Genomic DNA, 26,294 nt, shown 5'->3' with positions numbered 1-26,294 from the left:
CACGCAACTTCACTTTTCGATCATTCAGAACGATTTTGTGGATTTTTTTGAGGTTTTCTGGTGTTACCACCTCATTTGGACATCCACTGCGTCCTGCATCATCAGTGTTTCTACGATCACGTTTGAAATGAGTAAACCAACGTTTGCAGAGCCGAGTCCTTACAACATTTTGCAAGTCATTGCTTCGCTTAAACGGTATTTTTTCCATCAAGAAGCAATGTAGAGTTAAAACATGAAATTGTTTTCGATCCATTGTTTTGAAAATAAAGACAATAGTGTCATTCTTAGCACAATAACTCACAAACTCATGAGCAGAATATCATGCTATTTTAACAGCTTTCTTTTGAAAGTTAATACTAGATGAAAAGAGGTTAATGCAATTAAACAATTTATATAAATAATCAAATTAGAATAAAAACTAGTAGCTTATTACTTTTAATTTGCGATATCGTTATAACTAATAACAAAAAAATCATTTCAGGGCGAAATTTCCGTATTAGTAAGTTCTTGGAGTTCAGTTTCGACTTCCGCACCAGCGAGCAGAACGGTATCCTGCTGGCCGTCACCGGTACCACCCGTTATCCCGCCCTGTATGTTGAACTGCAAGACGGCGCCATGATAATGAGGATCAATCTGGGCAACGGCATCGAATCCAGCGTAATCAACAACCTCAACTCGGACTTCGCGCTGTGCAACAACATGTGGCACCAGGTGACCGCCGTGTACTCCAGCACGGAACTGACGGTCATCGTGGACGGCATCAGGAAGAGCTGGGTCCAAAGCGAGGCCTCCTCGTCCGCCATCGAAGAGACGGTAGCGCCCTTGTACATTGGAGGTTTACCAGGTAGCACGCACAGATAAGACATATAATCTATCCAAAATAACAGTGAACTCACCTCATCTATTACGCGATCTATTACGTATTGCTTATTTCAGATTGTACATTCGTTTTAATACCAGACAATATTTTTCTTCTCGTTTTATTATAGTTAAAAATGTCTGATGGCGTCCGAACATCAAATGTCTACAAAATTATTTTAAAAAAATTATTGATAATAATCGGCAAACATTGTTTTGGCGCTTTGCTTGTTTGAAACTAATGAATAGTCAGTCAGAAATAAATTCTCTTTAAAGTTTAAACGATAACTTCGACCAGGAATGATGCAATGGCGGCCCTTTCTTATCAGTAAAATGTGTTAAAGAAGTAAGTATTGATACCGTGACTAAAATCTCCTAAAAAAAGTTATTTTTGGATTCACCGAAAAGAAAGCATGATACTAAGCGGGCGACAAATCAAAATTACCTTAATATTAATTCTACTCGAGATCAAATTTACGAAATATAAGTAGTTTTCTCAACACTGGAAAATACTTAAGAATACTTAAGGATATGTTAGATAAAGAGATCTTAGGTAGCAAAGAATTAATACATTAGACATGCAAGTCGACAAAAATATACAAGCAAGAACTGCTTGGATATGTGGAAATATTTTTGCTTGGATAAACCCCATCAAGCACACAGAAGAAGAAACTGACAAATAATGGAATTGTGAATTAATAGCTTAGTTATTGACTTGAATAGTGGCTCAAAAAGTGACGGTGACTTAATGTGATGAAGATAAGTATATATAATTAATATAGTATAACTGAAAAAAATGTATTGTAGAGAGTTAAAGATTTGTGTGCATGGATATGTGTGTAATTGTTCAGTGTTAGTCAGTGTTAAATCTTAAACTATCAAGATAAATCTACACTGATAGTAACTGAAGAAACTAAGGGGAAATACAGTAATAATTTTTTTTTTAAATTATTTAATTATTACATTGTTACTAGTCGTTTCCAACTAACCTACAATTTGTCTTTAGGATAACTTAAATCTAGGTATATAACTAGGAGGACCCATCGGTCCTATCTCAGTCTCTGGTGAAATAATGTTTACACATGTCACTGCTGTATTTTTTATTATATGCGCCTCATAACACTACACAAGACCAGATAGTTTGATTCTTTTGAGTCTTTGTCTTGTTCTGGTGGTATCCAAAAGCTGCAATACTTCAATTCTCTTGAATTCTTGACTGACTGTGGGTACCTGAAGGTCTAGATGTAGATGTAGTCTTATAGTATTTGGGTGCGCCGCGCCTACAATTGCCCCCCTCTTTGCAGAACATCCCCATAATTGAACTCCGTATGTCCATATAGGTTTCAGTATTTGCTTATAAAACAGCAATTTATTATGTATTGATAATTGTGATTTTCTTCCAATTAGCCAGTACATTTTCCTATATTTCAATTCCAGTTATTTTCTTTTCTTCTTTATATGTTCCTTCCAGCGAAGTTTTGCATCGAGATTCATTCCGAGATATTTAGCGTTGTTGCTATATGGAATGATAGTATTATTTAACGTTATTGATGCTTGTATAGGCGAACTGCACAAGCACAGATTTACTTTCGTTAATTTTTGTTTTCCAAGCTTGTGTCCAATTATTTATATTGTCACTTGCCTGTTATAATTTTCGTGAGGCTTCTTCACTATTGCCTCCGATAGCTATAATCGCAGTATCGTCAGCAAATATAGTCATCGTAATATACTCCATTTATAGTATATCACAAGTGTAGAGTAGATAAAGAATTGGCCCCAGTACACTTCCTTGCGGCACACCTACTTTAGCTTCTTTTATTGTAGAGTAAACTTCTTCTTGTTTGACTCTAAACATTCTGGTTGTAATGTATGATTTTAAAAATTTGGTGTGTTGTTTTGGTAGCATTTTTTGTAGTTTATGAACAAGGCCAAACCTTAACCTTATCGAAGGCTTCTCCTACATCTAAGAATATAGCTGAGCATACTTTTTTACTTCCGTAGACTTTCTCAATAACATCTGTTGTTCTGTGGACCTGGTCAATTGTTGAATACTTGTTAATAAACCCAAACTGGTGTGTTGGTTTTTTTCTCTCTCTATGATGAGATCAAAGTGACTTGAAAAAGCAATACAGCGACGAGGGAAACAAGAACTAAACATAAAAAGGCAAATATGCTCTATAATGAAAGTAAAATACATTACTTGAACATACGGTTGTAACATAAATTATATTTGATGACATTATTTTGGTTTTCTTATTTTCTTTACATTAGGATATTGTCATATGTCAAAGTTAAGTGCGGCAACATTGCGACGTATTGACGTCATAAGATTAGATGACGCGAGTCCACTGTTTTACTGCATAGACGTTTATAGAACGCAAATCGTTGAACTACATCGTGTTTCAGACAACGAAGAGAGCCTGGACGCGGTCAGAACGAACGAGAACTTCAAAGGGTGCATCAAGAATCTGAGAATAGAGGGGCGCAAGATCGAGTGGGCCCACATGCACGAGCTGGACAACCTCCTGCTGAACTCTTGTCCGGTCGCCGCGGCCTAGAAACGTCGACTCCAAAAAACCTACCACCAAGTATTAGCTTACTCTAAGTTTATAAGGTACAACATTGTCATAGTCAATACATAATAAACCACTGCCAATAATGTACATAATTTATTTTGTATATATTTATTTATGTTTGAGAACAATATGTTTCTTCCTCGATAACAATAAATAACAAGTGTATTCTTTTATATGTAAATAAACAGTTATTTTTAAATTATGTAAATATTCTCGTATGGAGATCGAATTATTTATAACAATTTTGATGACTAAACTAATACATTTTAAGTATAAATTGGTGTTTCATTTCGTAGTATACCCTGGGTCTTCCTTTAATGCTTATAGTGACTTCTAGGAGAAGAGAAATGATTTCCAAAGGTGATATAAAAATGTAAGTACAATTTTGTTGTTGTTTTCCGTTCATATAATGACACATTAATGACAATTCGAATGGTGGTATAAATCTATGTATATAATTTTTATGGTGGATTCCTTTTTATGTAACATATCCGTGAAGTTATACAACGAAAGGTATATTTTCAAAAAAATGTAGGATATCTTTTTATGTCATATATCTTAAAAACAATAAATTCTAACGCAATCTTGACTCCATTTACGTTTTCATCACCCCAAAATACATGTATTTTGAGGGATTAAGCTAAATCGGAGAGGAAAAAATTTTTGACACTTTTTCCATATATATAGTCGTGAAAATTTGCGATTTTTTGCCATTTTCAATATTTCTGTTGTCATTTTCGTTCAACTAATCGGAGATTAACGAAAACTACAGGGTTTATAGAGAATTTTACGCCGAATCGAATGGTGGTATAATAACTTTTATGAATCCACAAGTTTTAAAGTTATACAACGAAAAGTATATTTTCAAAAAAATGTAGGATTTCTTTTTATGTCATATATCTTAAAAACAATAAATTCTAACGCAATCTTGACTCCATTTACGTTTTCATCACCCCAAAATACATGTATTTTGAGGGATTAAGCTAAATCGGAGAGGAAAAAATTTTTGATACTTTTTCCATATATATAGTCGTGAAAATTTGCGATTTTTTGCCATTTTCAATATTTCTGTTGTCATTTTCGTTCAACTAATCGGAGATTAACGAAAACTACAGGGTTTATAGAGAATTTTACGCCGAATCGAATGGTGGTATAATAACTTTTATGAATTCATAAGTTTTAAAGTTATACAACGAAAAGTATATTTTCAAAAAAATTTAGGATTTCTTTTTATGTCACATATCTTAAAAATAATAAATTCTAACGCAATCTTGACTCGATTTACGTTTTCATCACCCCAAAATACATGTATTTTGAGGGATTAAGCTAAATCGGAGAGGAAAAAATTTTTGATACTTTTTCCATATATATAGTCGTGAAAATTTGCGATTTTTTGCCATTTTCAATATTTCTGTTGTCATTTTCGTTCAACTAATCGGAGATTAACGAAAACTACAGGGTTTATAGAGAATTTTACGCCGAATCGAATGGTGGTATAATAACTTTTATGAATTCATAAGTTTTAAAGTTATACAACGAAAAGTATATTTTCAAAAAAATTTAGGATTTCTTTTTATGTCACATATCTTAAAAATAATAAATTCTAACGCAATCTTGACTCGATTTACGTTTTCATCACCCCAAAATACATGTATTTTGAGGGATTAAGCTAAATCGGAGAGGAAAAAATTTTTGATACTTTTTCCATATATATAGTCGTGAAAATTTGCGATTTTTTGCCATTTTCAATATTTCTGTTGTCATTTTCGTTCAACTAAGCGGAGATTAACGAAAACTACAGGGTTTATAGAGAATTTTACGCCGAATCGAAAGGTGTTATAATAACTTTTATGAATCCACAAGTTTTAAAGTTATACAATGAAAAGTATATTTTCAAAAAAATGTAGGATTTCTTTTTATGTCATATATCTTAAAAACAATAAATTCTAACGCAATCTTGACTCCATTTACGTTTTCATCACCCCAAAATACATGTATTTTGAGGGATTAAGCTAAATCGGAGAGGAAAAAATTTTTGATACTTTTTCCATATATATAGTCGTGAAAATTTGCGATTTTTTGCCATTTTCAATATTTCTGTTGTCATTTTCGTTCAACTAATTGGAGATTAACGAAAACTACAGGGTTTATAGAGAATTTTACGCCGAATCGAATGGTGGTATAATAACTTTTATGAATCCACAAGTTTTAAAGTTATACAACGAAAAGTATATTTTCAAAAAAATGTAGGATTTCTTTTTATGTCATATATCTTAAAAACAATAAATTCTAACGCAATCTTGACTCCATTTACGTTTTCATCACCCCAAAATACATGTATTTTGGGGGATTAAGCTAAATCGGAGAGGAAAAAATTTTTGACGCTTTTTCCATATAATATAGTCGTGAAAATTTGCGATTTTTTGCCATTTTCAATATTTCTGTTGTCATTTTCGTTCAACTAATCGGAGATTAACGAAAACTACAGGGTTTATAGAGAATTTTACGCCGAACCGAATGGTGGTATAATAACTTTTATGAATCCACAAGTTTTAAAGTTATACAACGAAAAGTATATTTTCAAAAAAATCTAGGATTTCTTTTTATGTCATATATCTTAAAAACAATAAATTCTAACGCAATCTTGACTCCATTTACGTTTTCATCACCCCAAAATACATGTATTTTGATGGATTTAGCTAAATCGAAGAGGTAAAAACTTTTGACACTTTTTCCATATATATAGTCGTGAAAATTTGCGATTTTTTGCCATTTTCAATATTTCTGTTGTCATTTTCGTTCAACTAATCGGAGATTAATGAAAACTACAGGGTTTATAGAGAATTTTACGCCGAATCGAATGGTGGTATAATAACTTTTATGAATTCATAAGTTTTAAAGTTATACAACGAAAGGTATATTTTCAAAAAAATGTAGGATTTCTTTTTATGTCATATATCTTAAAAACAATAAATTCTAACGCAATCTTGACTCCATTTACGTTTTCATCACCCCAAAATACATGTATTTTGAGGGATTAAGCTAAATCGGAGAGGAAAAAATTTTTGACACTTTTTCCATATATATAGTGGTGAAAATTTGCGATTTTTTGCCATTTTCAATATTTCTGTTGTCATTTTCGTTCAACTAATCGGAGATTAACGAAAACTACAGGGTTTATAGAGAATTTTATGCCGAATCGAATGGTGGTATAATAACTTTTATGAATCCACAAGTTTTAAAGTTATACAACGAAAAGTATATTTTCAAAAAAATGTAGGATTTCTTATTATGTCATATATCTTAAAAACAATAAATTCTAACGCAATCTTGACTCCATTTACGTTTTCATCACCCCAAAATACATGTATTTTGAGGGATTAAGCTAAATCGGAGAGGAAAACATTTTTGACACTTTTTCCATATATATAGTCGTGAAAATTTGCGATTTTTTGCCATTTTCAATATTTCTGTTGTCATTTTCGTTCAACTAATCGGAGATTAACGAAAACTACAGGGTTTATAGAGAATTTTATGCCGAATCGAATGGTGGTATAATAACTTTTATGAATCCACAAGTTTTAAAGTTATACAACGAAAAGTATATTTTCAAAAAAATGTAGGATTTCTTTTTATGTCATATATCTTAAAAACAATAAATTCTAACGCAATCTTGACTCCATTTACGTTTTCATCACCGCAAAATACATGTATTTTGGGGGATTAAGCTAAATCGGAGAGGAAAAAATTTTTGACGCTTTTTCCATATATATAGTCGTGAAAATTTGCGATTTTTTGCCATTTTCAATATTTCTGTTGTCATTTTCGTTCAACTAATCGGAGATTAAAGAAAACTACAGGGTTTATAGAGAATTTTACGCCGAATCGAATGGTGGTATAATAACTTTTATGAATCCACAAGTTTTAAAGTTATACAACGAAAAGTATATTTTCAAAAAAATGTAGGATTTCTTTTTATGTCATATATCTTAAAAACAATAAATTCTAACGCAATCTTGACTCCATTTACGTTTTCATCACCCCAAAATACATGTATTTTGAGGGATTAAGCTAAATCGGAGAGGAAAAAATTTTTGACACTTTTTCCATATATATAGTCGTGAAAATTTGCGATTTTTTGCCATTTTCAATATTTCTGTTGTCATTTTCGTTCAACTAATCGGAGATTTATGAAAACTACAGGGTTTATAGAGAATTTTACGCCGAATCGAATGGTGGTATAATAACTTTTATGAATCCACAAGTTTTAAAGTTATACAACGAAAAGTATATTTTCAAAAAAATGTAGGATTTCTTTTTATGTCATATATCTTAAAAACAATAAATTCTAACGCAATCTTGACTCCATTTACGTTTTCATCACCCCAAAATACATGTATTTTGAGGGATTAAGCTAAATCGGAAAGGAAAAAATTTTTAACACTTTTTCCATATATATAGTCGTGAAAATTTGCGATTTTTTGCCATTTTCAATATTTCTGTTGTCATTTTCGTTCAACTAATCGGAGATTAACGAAAACTACAGGGTTTATAGAGAATTTTACGCCGAATCGAATGGTGGTATAATAACTTTTATGAATCCACAAGTTTTAAAGTTATACAACGAAAAGTATATTTTCAAAAAAATGTAGGATTTCTTTTTATGTCATATATCTTAAAAACAATAAATTCTAACGCAATCTTGACTCCATTTACGTTTTCATCACCCCAAAATACATGTATTTTGGGGGATTAAGCTAAATCGGAGAGGAAAAAATTTTTGACGCTTTTTCCATATATATAGTCGTGAAAATTTGCGATTTTTTGCCATTTTCAATATTTCTGTTGTCATTTTCGTTCAACTAATCGGAGATTAACGAAAACTACAGGGTTTATAGAGAATTTTACGCCGAACCGAATGGTGGTATAATAACTTTTATGAATCCACAAGTTTTAAAGTTATACAACGAAAAGTATATTTTCAAAAAAATGTAGGATTTCTTTTTATGTCATATATCTTAAAAACAATAAATTCTAACGCAATCTTGACTCCATTTGCGTTTTCATCACCCCAAAATACATTTATTTTGAGGGATTAAGCTAAATCGGAGAGGAAAAAATTTTTGACACTTTTTCCATATATATAGTCGTGAAAATTTGCGATTTTTTGCCATTTTCAATATTTCTGTTGTCATTTTCGTTCAACTAATCGGAGATTAACGAAAACTACAGGGTTTATAGAGAATTTTACGCCGAATCGAATGGTGGTATAATAACTTTTATGAATCCACAAGTTTTAAAGTTATACAACGAAAAGTATATTTGCAAAAAAATGTAGGATTTCTTTTTATGTCATATATCTTAAAAACAATAAATTCTAACGCAATCTTGACTCCATTTACGTTTTCATCACCCCAAAATACATGTATTTTGATGGATTTAGCTAAATCGAAGAGGTAAAAACTTTTGACACTTTTTCCATATATATAGTCGTGAAAATTTGCGATTTTTTGCCATTTTCAATATTTCTGTTGTCATTTTCGTTCAACTAAGCGGAGATTAACGAAAACTACAGGGTTTATAGAGAATTTTATGCCGAATCGAATGGTGGTATAATAACTTTTATGAATCCACAAGTTTTAAAGTTATACAACGAAAAGTATATTTTCAAAAAAATGTAGGATTTCTTTTTATGTCATATATCTTAAAAACAATAAATTCTAACGCAATCTTGACTCCATTTACGTTTTCATCACCCCAAAATACATGTATTTTGAGGGATTAAGCTAAATCGGAGAGGAAAAAATTTTTGACACTTTTTCCATATATATAGTCGTGAAAATTTGCGATTTTTTGCCATTTTCAATATTTCTGTTGTCATTTTCGTTCAACTAATCGGAGATTAACGAAAACTACAGGGTTTATAGAGAATTTTACGCCGAACCGAATGGTGGTATAATAACTTTTATGAATCCACAAGTTTTAAAGTTATACAACGAAAAGTATATTTTCAAAAAAATGTAGGATTTCTTTTTATGTCATATATCTTAAAAACAATAAATTCTAACGCAATCTTGACTCCATTTGCGTTTTCATCACCCCAAAATACATTTATTTTGAGGGATTAAGCTAAATCGGAGAGGAAAAAATTTTTGACACTTTTTCCATATATATAGTCGTGAAAATTTGCGATTTTTTGCCATTTTCAATATTTCTGTTGTCATTTTCGTTCAACTAATCGGAGATTAACGAAAACTACAGGGTTTATAGAGAATTTTACGCCGAATCGAATGGTGGTATAATAACTTTTATGAATCCACAAGTTTTAAAGTTATACAACGAAAAGTATATTTTCAAAAAAATGTAGGATTTCTTTTTATGTCATATATCTTAAAAACAATAAATTCTAACGCAATCTTGACTCCATTTACGTTTTCATCACCCCAAAATACATGTATTTTGATGGATTTAGCTAAATCGAAGAGGTAAAAACTTTTGACACTTTTTCCATATATATAGTCGTGAAAATTTGCGATTTTTTGCCATTTTCAATATTTCTGTTGTCATTTTCGTTCAACTAAGCGGAGATTAACGAAAACTACAGGGTTTATAGAGAATTTTATGCCGAATCGAATGGTGGTATAATAACTTTTATGAATCCACAAGTTTTAAAGTTATACAACGAAAAGTATATTTTCAAAAAAATCTAGGATTTCTTTTTATGTCATATATCTTAAAAACAATAAATTCTAACGCAATCTTGACTCCATTTACGTTTTCATCACCCCAAAATACATGTATTTTGAGGGATTAAGCTAAATCGGAGAGGAAAAAATTTTTGACACTTATTCCATATATATAGTCGTGAAAATTTGCGATTTTTTGCCATTTTCAATATTTCTGTTGTCATTTTCGTTCAACTAATCGGAGATTAACGAAAACTACAGGGTTTATAGAGAATTTTACGCCGAATCGAATGGTGGTATAATAACTTTTATGAATCCACAAGTTTTAAAGTTATACAACGAAAAGTATATTTTCAAAAAAATGTAGGATTTCTTTTTATGTCATATATCTTAAAAACAATAAATTCTAACGCAATCTTGACTCCATTTACGTTTTCATCACCCCAAAATACATGTATTTTGAGGGATTAAGCTAAATCGGAGAGGAAAACATTTTTGACACTTTTTCCATATGTCCATAGTCGTGAAAATTTGCGATTTTTTGCCATTTTCAATATTTCTGTTGTCATTTTAGTTCAACTAATCGGAGATTAACGAAAACTACAGGGTTTATAGAGAATTTTACGCCCAATCGAACGGTGGTATAATAACTTTTATGAATCCACAAGTTTTAAAGTTATACAACGAAAAGTATATTTTCAAAAAAATGTAGGATTTCTTTTTATGTCATATATCTTAAAAACAATAAATTCTAACGCAATCTTGACTCCATTTACGTTTTCATCACCCCAAAATACATTTATTTTGAGGGATTAAGCTAAATCGGAGAGGAAAAAATTTTTGACACTTTTTCCATATATATAGTCGTGAAAATTTGCGATTTTTTGCCATTTTCAATATTTCTGTTGTCATTTTCGTTCAACCTAGCGGAGATTAACGAAAACTACAGGGTTTATAGAGAATTTTACGCCGAATCGAATGGTGGTATAATAACTTTTATGAATTCATAAGTTTTAAAGTTATACAACGAAAAGTATATTTTCAAAAAAATGTAGGATTTCTTATTATGTCATATATCTTAAAAACAATAAATTCTAACGCAATCTTGACTCGATTTACGTTTTCTTCACCCCAAAATACTTGTATGTTACTAAAAATCTACTAAATGGGACAAGTAAAACATTGACAAATATGTCAATTGAAAATTTTTCATGTCAAAAATTTACAACAATCCCACCACTAACCGTTTATACGCTCGTGTCCAATACCGACAACTTAAAATTTTAAAAGGGTTAAAAATGTTACATAGTCATATGATAGTCACATACGTTATATTCATATGAATTTAATATAGTTCGTTCAATTTGTACGTATCCGAAAAGACTTAGTACGTTGTTAAAATCCCTATGGCTATAAATGATAGACAAAAAGAGAACTGTACATTTATCTTGGAAAAATAAAAAATTAATCTTACTGTTTTTAAACAAAGTTATTATAAACACAAAGTGAAATATTTAAAATGGAAGTATTAGTTTTTAACCGAGCAGTTATAAGAAATTAGTTTTTCTCCAAACCATTATGCGAATCCATTTAACAATTATGATTTCAAACTTTAAGTGATTTTCTATTAATACCATTCAACGTTAACGCTCTTTAAAACTTTAAATAACATACAAATTAAAAAATAAATACCATATAAATCCATGTAAATTGAGATATTCTCCATAAATATATACTATTTTCACATAGCGGCAACAATGCACGCCGAAATATTTTAGAGTCTCTTTTTTCCATTCCGAAGTGGTTTATTTATTGTGTATATTAAGTGTCCAAGAAAAAAATAGATACACATTTTATCGTTTGTGGTCGGGGAATTTTATATTTTACATTATGCTTCGTTGGCATATTTGAAATAGACATTTTTCTATCTACTTAATATAATTTCCTAAAGCTGCTCAGATGGATCCTTCATTAAAAAGCAAATTTGGGTATGTTTTGTCTTTATAAATAATGTAATACGGCTGGTTTACCTAAAAAATCTCATAATAAACAACAGTAACTTTTTTCAGTCGAAAAGTCAAAAGACTTATAACGACTTTACGGGGTGCCAGAGTGATAAACCGATCTAAGCCACTTTTACCAGCAATACGCAACTGTGATTATACATCTCAAAGAAGAGAATATGGAAAGTTCATTGCCACAATATTAAGAGAGGCTCTTAGAATCAGATTTCTAATATTTGTTGGAGCAATATTGGGTGGAACAAGCTTGTATAAGGCAACTAGCAATTAAAACACATTTTCATCAATGTTAATCCCTATATTTTTATAGAAATACAACACCTTCAAAGAATCCATTATCACTAAATTAACATTGGTAGGTCAAGTCCTCCCTGACACTGAGAAAGTAAAAGAGAACATAACTTATTATAAGAACACAGTAAAAAATAACTTGAACATAGGTAAGTTAATGTTTTATGTTAGTATACTTTAATACCTGTATCGTTACAAGATCCAAGGATTAAGAGGTTATCAGAACTGAAATATAATCAGGTGAAAACCTGGTCTGGCCAGAGATTAACTGATACCAGCGAGGCGATTCGACGATCTGGATATTACAATAGTTTAAAAACCTGGGGAGTCCAAAAAATACATGATGCTAATAAAGTAGCACAGCCAGGAAAACATTATGATCAGTTAAAAGGCTGGCTTAACCGGGCATTGGATGATGCAGTTGCTGCTGCCGAAAAAGCTGAAGCTGAAAAAAAACCAAAGAAAAATTGAAAGTCTTGTGAAATGTGACTAAGTACTTTTATTACTTTTTATCAACAAACCAATATTTTATATATGAATTGTTATTAAAAAAAGGTTTCTTATTTCATATATCTATTAAGTTTTATTCCGTACTGTTGATATGAGTCTTGGAATGATTCATCATGGTTCCTTTTTGACGAAATGTCATGCCACAGATCCCACAATGGAAAGGTCTTTCATCGGTGTGTATGCGAAGGTGTATTTTTAATGTCCCTGATTCCCTGTAACAATATTCTGTCTCCCTAATCCATATGGTCAACAAACTTTTTATTTATCTAAACCTTTTCTGACAATATATGCATTCATGTCTCCTCTCGCCTGTATGGATTTTTTTGTGTGATGCCAAATGAGAGCAAGTCTTGAAGCTTTTTCCGCAAAAATCACAAATGTAGGGTCTCTCGTTTAAATGAACCTTTGTATGTCTCACTAGCTCAGACTCTTAAATAAAGAGAATAAAAGCATTTGTTTACTCTTTATACCCAACTCACTAGATACGAAATGTTTATGGCATATGTCACAACTGTGAGGCTTCTCTTTTTTATGGGACAGTATGTGATGATTTAGCTTGAACTTAGTTGAAAAGCAATTACCGCAAGCACTACACATGAATGGTGGGTGTTTCTGATGTTTACTAAATATATGAGTATCTAAAAGCAAGCGTTTCATGAACTTCAACATTCAATGATGTATTAAGAATTACTACCTAAGGTGACTTTCTGTCTGAAAGAAAAATTGCATTCCTTACATTTATAAGGTTTTTCATTTGTATGACATCTTTTGTGTAAAATTAGTGAAGTTGAATACCCAAAACACTTATTACATATATCACACTCATAGGGCTTCTCTCCAGTATGTACCTTCAATATTTTAACTAACAAAATTTAGAGAATAACTGAATCACAATTACAAACCTTGTCATGCACTTTTAACTGCTCTTTAGACACAAAACTTTTCAGGCATATTGAACAGGAGAATGGTTTTTCACCAGTATGCCTCCTCATGTGAATAGCCAGTTTGTTTCTTTCATAAAATTTCATGCCACACTCAGAACAGTCATGTTTTTTATTCTTGCTATGGCATCTGAGGTGTTTCAACAAATTACTATGCAAGAAAAACTCTCTTTTACACAGGCTGCATTGATACTGTTTTATCCCAGAATGCATCTGAACGTGTCTTTTCAATGAATATTTCGTTTTTAATACTTTTTCACATTGGGAGCACTGAAAAGGACTCTTTTCAACCTCAGAAAACTCAACTTTTCGTTGACCAAGCAAGTAATCTTTCAGTTTTTTATCGCTTTGAATTGCCTGATCTCTTAAATTTCTAAATCTGTTAATAATATCCAAACACATTTCACACAACACTGAAGGTAAACCGTCATTTTCTTGTATCTGTGAAGCAACATAGAGTAAAGATATTGGGAATATATATTTTTCATTATATATACCCTAATCGGAGTGGTCTCCTCAATAATAAGGACGGCATTTGTTTTAAATAAAGAAATTAAATTGGTCTCTGTATTGGAATTCAAACATATTCGACAAATTTCTTGAAAATCCATTTCTCACAACTGTTTAGAAAAAAAAACAATGTTCTATGAACATCAGCTGTTTAGATGTTTATTGTTAACGAATTTATAAAATATCGATGAAAATGTATCGAAATATAAATTAATCGGTAACAAGCAACATGGAAATCCACCGGACCCATCTGTCAAACTGACAGTTAACGTAACATTGTCGGGTTTTCCTTTATTTTTTATACTAATTTAAACATATTAGGAGTATATTTAACATTTCCTTAGAATGTACTAACCAAAACAGCTTAAATGGAGCATTTACTGAAAGGCAAATTCGGGTATGTTTTATAGGTTATGTCACCTTTGATACTACCGTCTAATTTTTTTAAAAACATTCAAGATTAACAGGTAACAATCGTTTATTTCAGCCGGGTAGTGATAAGTTCTTATTCTCATAATCCGTTAAAATACGGGCCCCAGCGGCGCTTTCAAAGAGGTATAACAAGTTTGTGGGGTGGTAGAGTGATAGATCGATCTAGACCACTTTTATATCAACAGTACAAGTTTCAGAAAAGGGAATATGGCATGCTCATTGTCAGAGCCTTGAGGGGAGTCCTCAAAATCAGGTACTTATTAATTGGTGGAGCTGTAGCTGGTGGAGGCGCCCTAAATAAGGTGAGCAACATACAGTAGGTGAGTTCATCAATATTTGTTGAAATATCTTAATAGAAATACACTGACTGGAAAGAAGGACTACCCGACTTAAAATGGTTAGATGAGGTCCTCCCTGACAATGATAAATGGAATGAATGGAGAGGAAATCTGATTGATTTCAAGGACAATATGAAAAATAATATTAACATAGGTAAGTTAGTGGTTCATAACACGAAGTTTTTAGTACATATATCCTTACCTAGATCCCAGAATAAAATCATTATCTGAAGCAAAATATAATCAATTAAAAACCTGGTTTGACCACAGACTAGATGATGCCATTGCAGCAGCTGAAAAAGCAGAACAAAACGGAAAAGAAAACGGGACCGCTCTCGCAGGTACATGTATGGATTTGACAGTTTCGTCTTTGAGTACATTCAGTCCGATGGAATCTGTTTTCAATTAGTGTTAATTTAGAATCCTTTCTTCCATGTAGGTCCAGGAAGCAGTCTAAAAGGCGTTCTAGACAGAATGTACTCAGGTACGAAAGAAACAGTTTAATGTCCCGTATGGTGTTCCAGTATAAAAGGTTGAATTTTCAGAGGTCAAGAACGAGATACAGGAGAAAAACGTCGCTTATGCCCGGCCCTTTGCCAAACCCGACAACGAGGAGGACAGGGTGCGGAGGGAGACGCAACAGAGATTGAATGAGATGCAAGAGGAAATGATGCAGACCCAGATCAAATACCAAAGAGAACTCGAAAAATTGGAGAAGGAGAACAAGGAACTGAGGAAGCAAAACTTGCTGTTAAAACAGGTCAGTTTTAACCGCGTTCTATATCGAAATAAGCTATCACAATTGGTGTTGGGTCTAATCGTTTAAATATTTAATGTTATAAGAAAAATTTAAGTATATCTAATGCACGACATATATATAACATAGATTGAATTTTTCAAATTATGAATATCAGTATGTGGTAATATACTTTATTTTACATTACTTTTTTTAGCATTGATTTATTTTTGTTGTATATTTTGCTGTTATACCGTTGTAGATAGTGTTGCTTATAAAACATTTTTTTAGATTGTTAGTATGTTAAAATGTATTGTTTAGAAATTTAAAATTAAAATATAACTTAACTGAAAAGTTGGCATCATATTTTTTTCAACATTATGATATAAATAATATAAACATTATTATTTTCTATTAACTCCCGCAGGGACGGAAACCTAACTTGAGAAAAATCAAGCGCAGCCTCATAGACATGTACAGCGAGGTTTTAGACGAGCTGGCCGATTTTGACAGCGGTTATAACACGCAAGATCAACTTCCCAGAGTGGTGGTGGTCGGCGATCAGAGTAGCGGGAAAACGTCGGTGCTCGAAATGATCGCCCAGGCCAGGATATTTCCCCGTGGCGCCGGCGAAATGATGACCAGGTACAGTCCGAAGGCGGGAGGCCGGTTCGGTTTATTTTAGCAGTGGAATTGCAGGGCTCCGGTGAAGGTGACGCTATCTGAAGGTCCCTATCACATAGCGCAGTTCCGGGACTCCTCCAGGGAATTCGACCTGAGCAAAGAGAGCGACCTGGCAGATCTGAGGAGGGAGGTGGAGCTAAGGATGCGGAATAGCGTCAGGGGCGGTAAAACCGTGTCCAGTGACGTGATCTCTATGACCGTGAAGGGGCCCGGATTGCAGAGGATGGTTCTGGTTGATCTGCCAGGCATCATCTCGGTAAGTCATCATTTGCTTGGGCGAAAACCCGATCTTCAAACGCTATACTTCCAGACGCAAACCACGGACATGGCCTCGGACACCAGAGAGAGCATAAGGCAGATGACGCAAGCGTACATGAACAATCCAAACGCCATCATACTGTGCATCCAAGTTAGTTGAGCACGGGGGAGTGTTTACCGCTTTTATAACGATATTGTTTGTGAACAGGACGGGTCGGTAGACGCAGAGAGAAGTAATGTTACGGACTTAGTCGCCAGCTGTGATCCACAGGGCAAAAGGACGATATTCGTGCTCACTAAGGTCGATATGGCGGAAGAAAATCTGGCCGATCCCAACAGGGTATGTATTTTAATTCTTTTCTATTATTATTATCATCATTGCCTGTAGAGTTAGAAATATGTGTTCAGTGTTGCCAGATTGTATAAATTGTATTTACATGTGGGGAATTATATCTTAATATATTTATAGTCCTTCACATAAAACAGCCAATATTTAAAAAACTGTCTTTAGTAACTGTTAAAAAGTGACATTATTGAGCTCAGCTTTGGCTCAATGTTCATCAAACCGTTTCAGATACGGAAAATCCTATCGGGAAAACTATTTCCAATGCGAGCCCTGGGCTATTTCGCCGTAGTGACCGGCAGAGGTCGCAAGGACGACGCGATCCAGACCATCAAGGATTACGAGGAGAACTTCTTCAGGAGCTCCAAACTATTCAAGTACGACGACCAAATTCTTCATGTCGTTAAACGCGATTAAAATTCATGAATTATTGCAGGGATAGTCAGGTGAAATCCACTCAGGTGACGACGAGGAATCTGAGCCTTGCCGTGGCAGATTGTTTCTGGAAAATGGTCAAGGAGACGGTGGAGCAGCAGGCGGATGCCTTCAAAGCCCGCCGATTCAACCTGGAGACCGAGTGGAAGAACAACTTTCCCAGGTAAGTACTGTAGTGCGATATTACAACTAGAGGTTCGATCCTGGTTATCTAAGGACAATCTTATAGACATGTTATTGTGTTATCTTTAATCAGTTACACTGTTTGACAATTTTTTATTCTATAACATCAAATACAACGATTTTTTTGTCAAATTGTACCTGCTGAACACAAATACTTAAATGGATTTTTTGTAACTTGTACTGTTTTAGAGTTATGATAAATTAAAGTACTGTAACTAAATAAAATATGAAAATTTGAAATCACATTTATTTATGTTATTAATTTGATTAATAACATAGTGATGTGGAACAAGAGGTTCATATTTAACGTTTGATTTACCACCAACAAAGTCAGTACGTTCTGGCCAATCATATAATCATTTTTTGTGTCTCTACTGTCCCACAAACAAAGAAAGCAACAATATTTCGTGAAACTTCCCTGTTGTCCAGGCAATATAGCAACAACTTTTTAATCAGCACAAACTTTCCAGCCGTATTATTTGTATTTGATTAAGCCTAAAATACTTTCATGTTTTCATACATTTCTTTTAAAATTACTAAACATGCAATAGGATAATTATTACTAAGGAATGTAACATGTTGGATAACCATATGAATAGACAATGTTTTTAACAATGGAATAAGAAATTCAAAACACATAATCGTATTTATGTTAGAAAAATTGTATCACACAGACTTATTAATCTTCAACGGTACGGAACTTTAATTACTTTAAACCCCAGAAATTTTTTCCCCACCAGAAAATCAAATTAAGATGACCAGATTATATAGGACTTATCAGAAAATGTAAAAAGGGCTCTAATATCTTTCAAATAATTATTTTCATAATAATAATATATTGTAAATAGTTTCCTACTTCGCTTCGATTAGTTCTACTTCGATAAATGTTGAATAAGGGAACGAAAAGAATCAAAGAGACTTGGAATTGGTACAAATCCCACAGAAATTTATCAGATTTACTCCGGAAGTTCTGGGATCGAATCCTCTAGTTACAGCTAGTACCGTTCTTTACAATAACGTGCGTGGGCAGGCTTCGCGAGCAGGACAGAGACGAATTATTCGAGCGAGCTAGGTCCGAAGTATTGGACGAGATCGTAAACCTGTCGCAGGTGAGCCCAAGAGAATGGGAAGAGCGCTTGCTGCAAAACATCTGGGAAAAAGTATCCGGACATGTCTTCGAGAATATCTTCATTCCCGCCGCACAAACCGGAGCCACTGGTGAGTTTTGCATTTTTGTTTTACCAAAATTATGATCACAAGTGACCTGGTTATTGTAGAGACCTTCAACACGGCCGTGGACATAAAGCTTCGTCAGTGGGCCGAGAGCACACTGCCAGCTCAGTCCGTCGAGTCGGGCTGGGAGAGCCTCAGGTCCGAGTTCGAGAATTTCATGCAAAAAGCTTCCAAGGCACCCGAGCACGACGACATCTTCGACCTGCTGAAACAAGCCGTCGTCAACGAGGCGATGAAACGACACAAATGGGAAGACAAGGCGTCCGACATGCTGCGGGTGATCCAGCTCAACACCCTGGAGGACCGGACCATATCCGACAAGAGGGACTGGGACCAGGCGGTCAAGTTCCTGGAAACCAGCATCAAGGAAAAGCTGAAGAGCAGCGAGATGGTCTTGAAGGAGCTCCTGGGACCGTCGACGAAGGAGAGATGGTTATACTGGAAGTATCAGAGCGACGTTGAAATCAAAAGGAATCAAGTCAAGTCGGAACTGGACAGAATCCTTTATTCCAATGATGTGAGTAATTAGTTGAGTGTAGAAATAAAATGGTAATAACATTTACTTTTATATTTTATTAGAAACACCCACCAATTCTGTCATACGACGAGTTGACGACGATAAGGAATAATCTACAACATAACAACGTGGAAGTAGACAATGAATTCGTCCGTGATGTATGGGAGGCCGTGTACAGAAGGCATTTCCTAAACCGAGCCCTGGGAAGGGCCTATGACTGTAAAAAAGCCTTTTATCTATACCACCAACAGATGGACGTTGATTGTGCCGACGTCGTTCTTTTCCACAGAGTCCAGCAAATGATGAAAGTGACGGCCAACGCTCTTAGACAACAAATTACCAACAGAGAAGGTTTGTTCAGTTAATTATTTCACTCAACAAAAAAAACAATTACATATTATATTTAATTTACAGCAAGAAGATTAGATAAAGAAATCAAGGAAGTCTTGGATGATTATAGTCAAGATCAAGATAAGAAAATCGAGCTCTTAACAGGAAGGAGAGTAACATTAGCCGAAGAATTAAGTAAGTTTAGTTTTCGTTTGATTTATTTAAAATAATAATTAAGGTGTTAAATATATATAGTTTAATATCAAATAATAAATTACTCTACTTACAAATATTCAAGAAGCACCAAAACTTTATTTCACATCACTTCACTTCATAAAAGTTATAGGAATTTTGCACATTACAGATCAACCACCGAATTAAATGTCCCGCGATACTAAAAAACGATTTAAAAAAAGTTGTATGCTACTGTAAAAACCGACCGATAACTTGATAAAATTTTACGGGGATTTAGAATAAAGTAATGTGGTTAAAAATAATTTATATTCGTTCTTCACTTTTAACACTGAGAAACTGTGTAGATGCGCGTTATGTCAAATTACTGTCGATAATTGTTTTTAAACAATCTGACAAAAAACAGGAATCTCCGTCGATTTTAAAGAGTGCCTTGTATTTCGTAAATTCAGTTATCGGCAACCTTGTTTTTTCTAATTTCAGAACGCGTCAGACAAATTCAGGAAAAACTAGAAGAATTTATTCAGGCTCTCAACAAGGAGAAATAGCCCGTCTAGTCCCGATCTCTACATTCTAAGTTCCAAATCTGTTTCTTGTTTGTTATGATTAATTAATTATTATTTTGATGTTTCCAAAGCTTGTTTTTTTATTATAAACATTGGAACGAGAAAGAGTTTGATTGTTGTGTTTAATATTATGATTGTACCAGTGTGATCTGTCAAACACTTGTTGAAATTAATAACTATTTTATAGATATTAAGGTTGAAGAAATAAAAAATATATCTACCTATTAGAATTTTTTCTTTGTTTACTACTTTTTTGCCAAATCCCAATAATATTTCTACTTCAGATATATTTTAATTACATTTATCTGCCTTTTACACACGCGTTGTTAAAATGACATTAAAAAAACAAATAACTAAACGGCGGTTTGTCGTTTTAAGCTCACTAGATCGAAAAAGTATTTTAACAGTGAGTTATAGAACAAATAATCCTTTATTTTTTTTTATTAACAGTAAAAAAAAATGGAATGTACAAATTATTAAGAAGTTTCTTGTTGGCCCACTGAACCTCTGACAAACTGGAAAGCTGATATTAAACCGATGAGTTGAATTTTCTCATTGGCTCCGTGGGAAAGTCTGTATTCAATGTCAGCCATTTTATCCAATAATGTAGTTAGAGTTTTAAAGGGGAGTTCAACTGAAAATATTCAAAATTAGCACTCTTGTTAGAATTAGACTGCGACACTTACTTCTGTGAACAAACTTGTGAACTTCCGTTACTATATCAGTGAGCGCCAGACCTTTTAACTTTTTCAGCTCTTGTATATCTGAAATAAGCTCACATTAGTACATTTATAATAGTGAGTTTGACACAGGATTACTTTTAAAACAAACATTTACATCTTCTGTTAACATCCAATCGACAATGTTTTCAATATCCACTCTTAAAGGGTGACCAACACAAGTATAAATTGTATCCTCTGTCACATCCTTAAATGCAAACCAAGTGCTCTGCAATACATTCAAGGTCTTCCTCATATCACCATTACCCAGTTTCAAAAGTGCCTGTTTTCCATCATCCGAAATCTTCACCCTACAATCGAAACAACTTACAATTCTCACTCATTCTTAAAAACAGATGCTTACTGCTCCTGTTCACAAATATAAGTAAGTCTTGGTAAGATTAACTCTGGAGATAAAGGCCCGAATCTAAATCTAGTACATCTAGATTGTAATGCAGGTATTATTTTATTCAAATAGTTTGATATAATGCAAAACCTGATATTATCTGTATATTTCTCTATAACTACAAAGCAATATCAGTTAAATATTATCTATATTGATCCCAGATCCAAGTCATTTACTTCTTCTTAAAGCATTTTGGGCATCAAGTGTCATTGCATCGGCTTCATCCAAAATAATTAACTTAAAACCACTCTTAAATATTGTTCTGGTACTAGCAAAGGTTAATATCGGTCCCCTAACTATACCAATGCCTCTATCATCTGATGCATTTAGTTCTAAGACCTAAACAAGAAAGCTATTACCTAACAAGTACCAATATGGTTAATTTTTGAGTACCATAGATGGAAACTGAGCAGGAGTATACAGTTGTCTTGCACAGGCCAAAATAGTGCTGGTTTTTCCTGTACCAGGGGGACCATAAAACAATAAATGTGGCACTTGATCTTCTTGAATGAATTTATTTACTACAAGAAGGAAAAATAACTAATAATTATCTATATACAAGACCACAATACAAACTTGTTTTAATAATTTCCTCATGAGAAATCAAATCACTTAACGTACCAGGTCGGTACTTTTCAACCCTAGAAATTAAAGTAGTAAGACATTAAGAACGCGGAGTTATAGACACTTACCATGGTAAGTTGATGTTTTGTTCTTTTTGTACCATATTTTGTTATTGTTTTCGATTTAACAGAGGTATATTAAGGTATATTTGAATGGTTAGAATAATTTTATTTGACGTTTGATTGGCGGTAAAATATTTAATTCTTGTGTGGTGGCAACTAATAATACATGTTGAGATGTTTTTTTAAATGTCGTGTTAAAAAATATTACAGTTATTTCAATTTAATAATAAACTGTGTAGAGTTTTCTGAATTGTTTTTTTATATATATATAACAAGATTATAGAAGGATGATGACGTAATGTAACTAGCCGTGTATTTAATGCTGCCTAACAACACATTGTTATTTTTAAACTGCATTTTTTGTCATTTTTAAGATCATGGATCCCAATTATTTCGTCATTTTTAGATTCATATTTAAGTTGAACGTTCGTGCTTCTCCCTTATCTTATCGCCTCTACGTTAAATAGCAAATTAAATAGATTTAAAAACAATTATTGTGAGTGATCAAGTGGTTAAAAAGGTTATTGTGCCATACATCATCCGATTGCCAAAATATATTGCTAGTGCTGCGTACAAAATTGTGGTGATATCGCGTGTTTATTTACAATCCTGGGACGCGAAATTGTCGTATATATCTACAACCTGAGCGACGCTTGATTCGCATTCGAACGGTTCTCGTCAGAGGATTCTCGTACATGTTAAATTTTTTATATTGACCTTGGCTTTGGTCTATCGCTCAGTTCAAGGATAAAACCATGATTAATGACAAACCTGTATGATTATTATCATTCTGTATCGCGCCTCAAGTTAAATCATTCCCCTTTACTGAGAGCCGTCAGTGTTAGTGTCTTCGGGTTATTGGAAGCATTAACGTCTCGTTAAGACAAGAAGGTAAGGCCGATATTTATTATAAACATTGTGATTTTACATATTCGGTTCCTAGTTAAAGCTCGTACGCGGTTATTATGTCACGATTTTGTTTACAAACTTGTCGGCGTTTGTTTGTTTTACTTATTAGCGTCGTTTTAACGCTTTTCAGATGAATGCTGTCACAAAAAGCTACGTTTGTAAGAAAGACGGACTGCTCGGGTTCTTTCGTAACCAGAAGTTCGTCGATTGCACCTTTTTAATAGAGAACAAGGAAGTCAAAGCCCACAAACTCGTGCTGGCCAGCAAGAGCGTCGTCTTCGAGAAGATGCTCTTCGGAGACCTGGCCTCGGATCTCATCGTCCTGGACGACGCCGAAGCGAACGAATTCAACCAGATGCTGGAGTTCGTGTACACGGACCAGATCAGCTTCACCTCGATGTCCAACGCGTGGTCGATGTTTTATTTGGCCAGGAAATACCTTCTCGACGATCTGGTGGAGAAATGCATGAAATATATATCGGACAATCTAACCATTAACACCCTGGTACTCAGTTACGAGTACTCCGAGCTTTACAACGAAACCGAGCTTAAAAATCAGTGCCTGAGTGACATCACCAGCGTTATAAGCGGCATTTTCGTCAGCGATTACCACATGAAGTCGTCCACGTTACGCACGCTGTTACAGCGGGACCTGGGCCTGCCCAAAATCGACCTGGTGTGCAAAATAATCGAGTGGGCCGCCACCGAATGCGAGTTCCGCAAGGTGACCGCGTCGGCCGCCCAAATAGTCAAGATCCTACAGGAGGAAGACGTGGTCTCGTTCATAAACAAAAAATGGTTGATCAATCTGTCTTGCGACTACTGCAACGACAGCGTGTTGGTGTGCCAGTGCTTCGGCGAGTTGGTGCACGAGACCCTCGTCCTTCTCTCCGGCGAAACAATGTGGGAGAACGATTCCTGCGACATCCCCAGGTTACTAAAACCAACACCGACCCTGTGCAAGTCCAAGAAGGTGTTCAAAATAGCGCAACGTCTCGATCTGGCGGACGGAGAAGAATTCGTAACCAGCGTAGTGGTCAGTACTGACACGGTGGTGACAGGAGTGGTGATCTGTACCGAGATGAAGTGCTCGACCGACTGCGGTGACTCCTACAAGGGCTGTGTTATGGTAAGGTTTTGCGAAGACAATTCCGACGCCAATATAGTCAGACCTACGGTGATTAGAGAACAGTTCTCCTATGACTCGCAGATGTATATACCCCTGAGGTTCGCGGCGGTTCTAGCAGCAGGAAAAGTCTATGATATCCGAATATCATACAAGAATTACCTTCAACCTCGGTCCAGTGTGGTTTGCAGCTATATGAGTGATAAACTGGAGAACCACAATCCGAAATGTGCGATGTGGTTCTTCGATTTCAACGGGACCCTCCTCAAAGGGGCCACGTTCTACCCCTTGTAGTGCCAGATAGATATATATATAGTTCACACGAAGAGGTTTCTTAATTCTTACAGAACAAACATACTGTACAAACAAACAACACCAGCGCTTCTTACATTGATAAGTGCGTGAAATTGGGCGCCATACAATTCATTCATCAGGAACAATCCCGCGTAATTCCTGCTGTATATTATCTTCAAATGATATTAAACTAGACAATATTATTAAATATATTTATTTATTTATTATTTCACTTCTCTATATTTAGAGACATTTTTAAAAATGTGATTACATTATTGCTTATTGTGATAATTAAAGTGATTCTTGGTAAAGGATTTTTTATTTATTGATAACCACCCCCCCCCGTCATTTTGGTAAAATAGTGAACAAAACTTTTTAAATAAGAAAATTGATTAGTAATCTAGTCGTCTGTGGTTTGATTTAATTAGATGTAAACAATAACGTATTTTCTAAAATATGAGTAATAACGTTTCATTCATTTGAGTATCGGTATTTGATTATAAATAGAATGTTTAATACAATTAATACATTTTTGTTTTTTTACACAACAACTTTTGTTTTTTTTTATATAAGTCGAATTACCAATATTTAATATAGGGTATATTTTTAAATAATTGATTAAAAATACTAATAATTTTCAAAAAATACCATAGGACTGTCGAAAGAATGTTATTTGAAAAGAAACATTCCGATTTTTTTATATAAAACTGAATCATCACGTAATCTGATTTATGTAATCAAGAAATGTGGGAAATAATTAATGGGAATTTGCCAACTAACAATTCTAGTAGTAGGTGTAGTGCTATTAAGAAAATAATATCGGTATTGGTTTCTGTTTGTTTTATCTACTTATGGGGATTTCCGTCAGTTGTTTCCAGAAGTTCGGTTTAAATAAAAAAGAATATACGGTTGTCTGAATCATCAATAAGTAACATTTTTACAAGCTATTATAATTAAATTACCTGAGCTACTGTTGATTTTAAGTGGGTTTGAAAACGTTTGAAGTATTCCAAAGATAACAGGATTATCAAAAAAAGTTTATTACTGTTGTCAACCGAATTTTTAGTATTATATTTAAACAATTAATATGAAGAATTTTCAAAGCAACTTTGATGTTATATAAAATGTCATCGCGACATAGATGACTGTCAAAAAATAGTAGTGCGTAAGTCTTTCCTAATTTATAGATTTAGTTGACAAATACCATCGTAAATTAACTAAAACCCTAATAATTGTTAAGCTAGGAATTTATTATTGCGCTTATGAAATAACGTGAAACTGCTGAAATAAATATAAGATGGTAATACGAGTTCTTGACTTATATTTGCAGTTTCATGAATAGGGATGTTTTTTTTTTGCAAAATCGCACTTGGCTTATAAATATAACAAAACTTTACACTCTCAAGGCCCAACAATCAAAATATTTTCTATGGTTTTATGGACTTAAGGGGAATATTTCTATTGTAAACACAGTCCTTGAAGTATATTGTTTATATCACTGAATAATAGGAAAC

At 33.6% G+C, this 26,294-nt stretch overlaps 6 protein-coding genes across 11 annotated transcripts in view; 4 read left to right on the top strand and 2 right to left on the bottom strand.

Annotated features, from left to right (window-relative positions):
* wb (wing blister) overlaps window positions 1–3,711 on the top strand; it is a 173,667-nt gene extending 169,956 nt beyond the window's left edge. For both annotated transcript variants that reach the window (XM_076413869.1, XM_076413868.1), the window contains exons 33-34: window positions 482–844; window positions 3,265–3,711. In XM_076413869.1, coding sequence (XP_076269984.1) covers window positions 482–844; window positions 3,265–3,416 — 515 coding nt within the window. In that variant the 3' untranslated portion in view covers window positions 3,417–3,711. The remainder of the gene's footprint in view (window positions 1–481; window positions 845–3,264) is intronic.
* An 8,232-nt stretch (window positions 3,712–11,943) lies between these two features.
* LOC143202409 (uncharacterized) lies at window positions 11,944–13,004 on the top strand. Its single transcript, XM_076413917.1, has 4 exons — window positions 11,944–12,108; window positions 12,190–12,397; window positions 12,452–12,581; window positions 12,632–13,004. The coding sequence occupies exons 1-4, from the start codon at window positions 12,080–12,082 to the stop codon at window positions 12,901–12,903; spliced, it is 639 nt and encodes a 212-aa protein (XP_076270032.1). The 5' UTR covers window positions 11,944–12,079; the 3' UTR covers window positions 12,904–13,004.
* Window positions 12,419–14,531, bottom strand: LOC143202401 (uncharacterized). 2 transcript variants are annotated; one of them, XR_013007157.1, is made up of 7 exons: window positions 14,381–14,531; window positions 13,845–14,324; window positions 13,637–13,790; window positions 13,422–13,580; window positions 13,211–13,371; window positions 12,939–13,156; window positions 12,419–12,877 (listed from the first exon to the last, which is right to left on the bottom strand). XR_013007157.1 is itself a non-coding variant. In XM_076413902.1 (6 exons), exons 1-6 carry the CDS (start codon window positions 14,492–14,494, stop codon window positions 13,016–13,018), a joined length of 1,209 nt encoding a protein of 402 aa, XP_076270017.1. In that variant the 5' UTR covers window positions 14,495–14,531; the 3' UTR covers window positions 12,909–13,015. The 2 variants fall into 2 exon arrangements, 1 of the variants encoding a protein (XP_076270017.1); XM_076413902.1 differs by lacking the exon at window positions 12,419–12,877 and having other exon boundaries at window positions 12,909–13,156.
* Window positions 14,532–14,619: 88 nt separating this feature from the next.
* Window positions 14,620–20,864, top strand: Opa1 (Opa1 mitochondrial dynamin like GTPase). 4 transcript variants are annotated; one of them, XM_076413872.1, is made up of 18 exons: window positions 14,646–14,790; window positions 14,881–14,948; window positions 15,023–15,127; window positions 15,182–15,317; window positions 15,370–15,504; window positions 15,603–15,647; window positions 15,709–15,923; window positions 16,327–16,544; window positions 16,599–16,839; window positions 16,894–16,992; window positions 17,050–17,181; window positions 17,416–17,561; window positions 17,621–17,782; window positions 18,833–19,020; window positions 19,080–19,552; window positions 19,615–19,903; window positions 19,967–20,077; window positions 20,558–20,864. In XM_076413872.1, the coding sequence occupies exons 3-18, from the start codon at window positions 15,038–15,040 to the stop codon at window positions 20,620–20,622; spliced, it is 2,745 nt and encodes a 914-aa protein (XP_076269987.1). In that variant the 5' UTR covers window positions 14,646–14,790; window positions 14,881–14,948; window positions 15,023–15,037; the 3' UTR covers window positions 20,623–20,864. The 4 variants fall into 4 exon arrangements, with proteins under 4 accessions (XP_076269986.1, XP_076269988.1, XP_076269985.1 ...); XM_076413873.1 differs by having other exon boundaries at window positions 14,625–14,790; window positions 14,881–15,127; window positions 15,584–15,647; XM_076413870.1 differs by having other exon boundaries at window positions 14,630–14,790; window positions 14,881–15,127.
* Window positions 20,865–21,051: 187 nt separating this feature from the next.
* Window positions 21,052–22,596, bottom strand: LOC143202404 (replication factor C subunit 5). Its single transcript, XM_076413907.1, has 8 exons — window positions 22,458–22,596; window positions 22,342–22,406; window positions 22,159–22,286; window positions 21,942–22,104; window positions 21,724–21,883; window positions 21,459–21,670; window positions 21,327–21,404; window positions 21,052–21,274 (listed from the first exon to the last, which is right to left on the bottom strand). Exons 1-8 carry the CDS (start codon window positions 22,490–22,492, stop codon window positions 21,117–21,119), a joined length of 999 nt encoding a protein of 332 aa, XP_076270022.1. The 5' UTR covers window positions 22,493–22,596; the 3' UTR covers window positions 21,052–21,116.
* Window positions 22,597–22,779: 183 nt separating this feature from the next.
* On the top strand, window positions 22,780–25,091 carry LOC143202398 (uncharacterized). The gene is made up of 2 exons (XM_076413897.1): window positions 22,780–23,342; window positions 23,491–25,091. Exon 2 carries the CDS (start codon window positions 23,491–23,493, stop codon window positions 24,778–24,780), a length of 1,290 nt encoding a protein of 429 aa, XP_076270012.1. The 5' UTR covers window positions 22,780–23,342; the 3' UTR covers window positions 24,781–25,091.
* The last annotated feature ends 1,203 nt before the right edge of the window (window positions 25,092–26,294 follow it).

Source organism: Rhynchophorus ferrugineus, unplaced genomic scaffold (assembly GCF_030347505.1).
Source record: "Rhynchophorus ferrugineus isolate W39M unplaced genomic scaffold, kcgeb_rfMv2 rfM9, whole genome shotgun sequence".
In the NCBI taxonomy this organism is placed as follows: Eukaryota; Metazoa; Arthropoda; class Insecta; order Coleoptera; family Curculionidae; genus Rhynchophorus; species Rhynchophorus ferrugineus.
The sequence above is the reverse complement of the archived record's forward strand: the minus strand, read 5'-3'. Positions and strand labels throughout refer to the sequence as shown.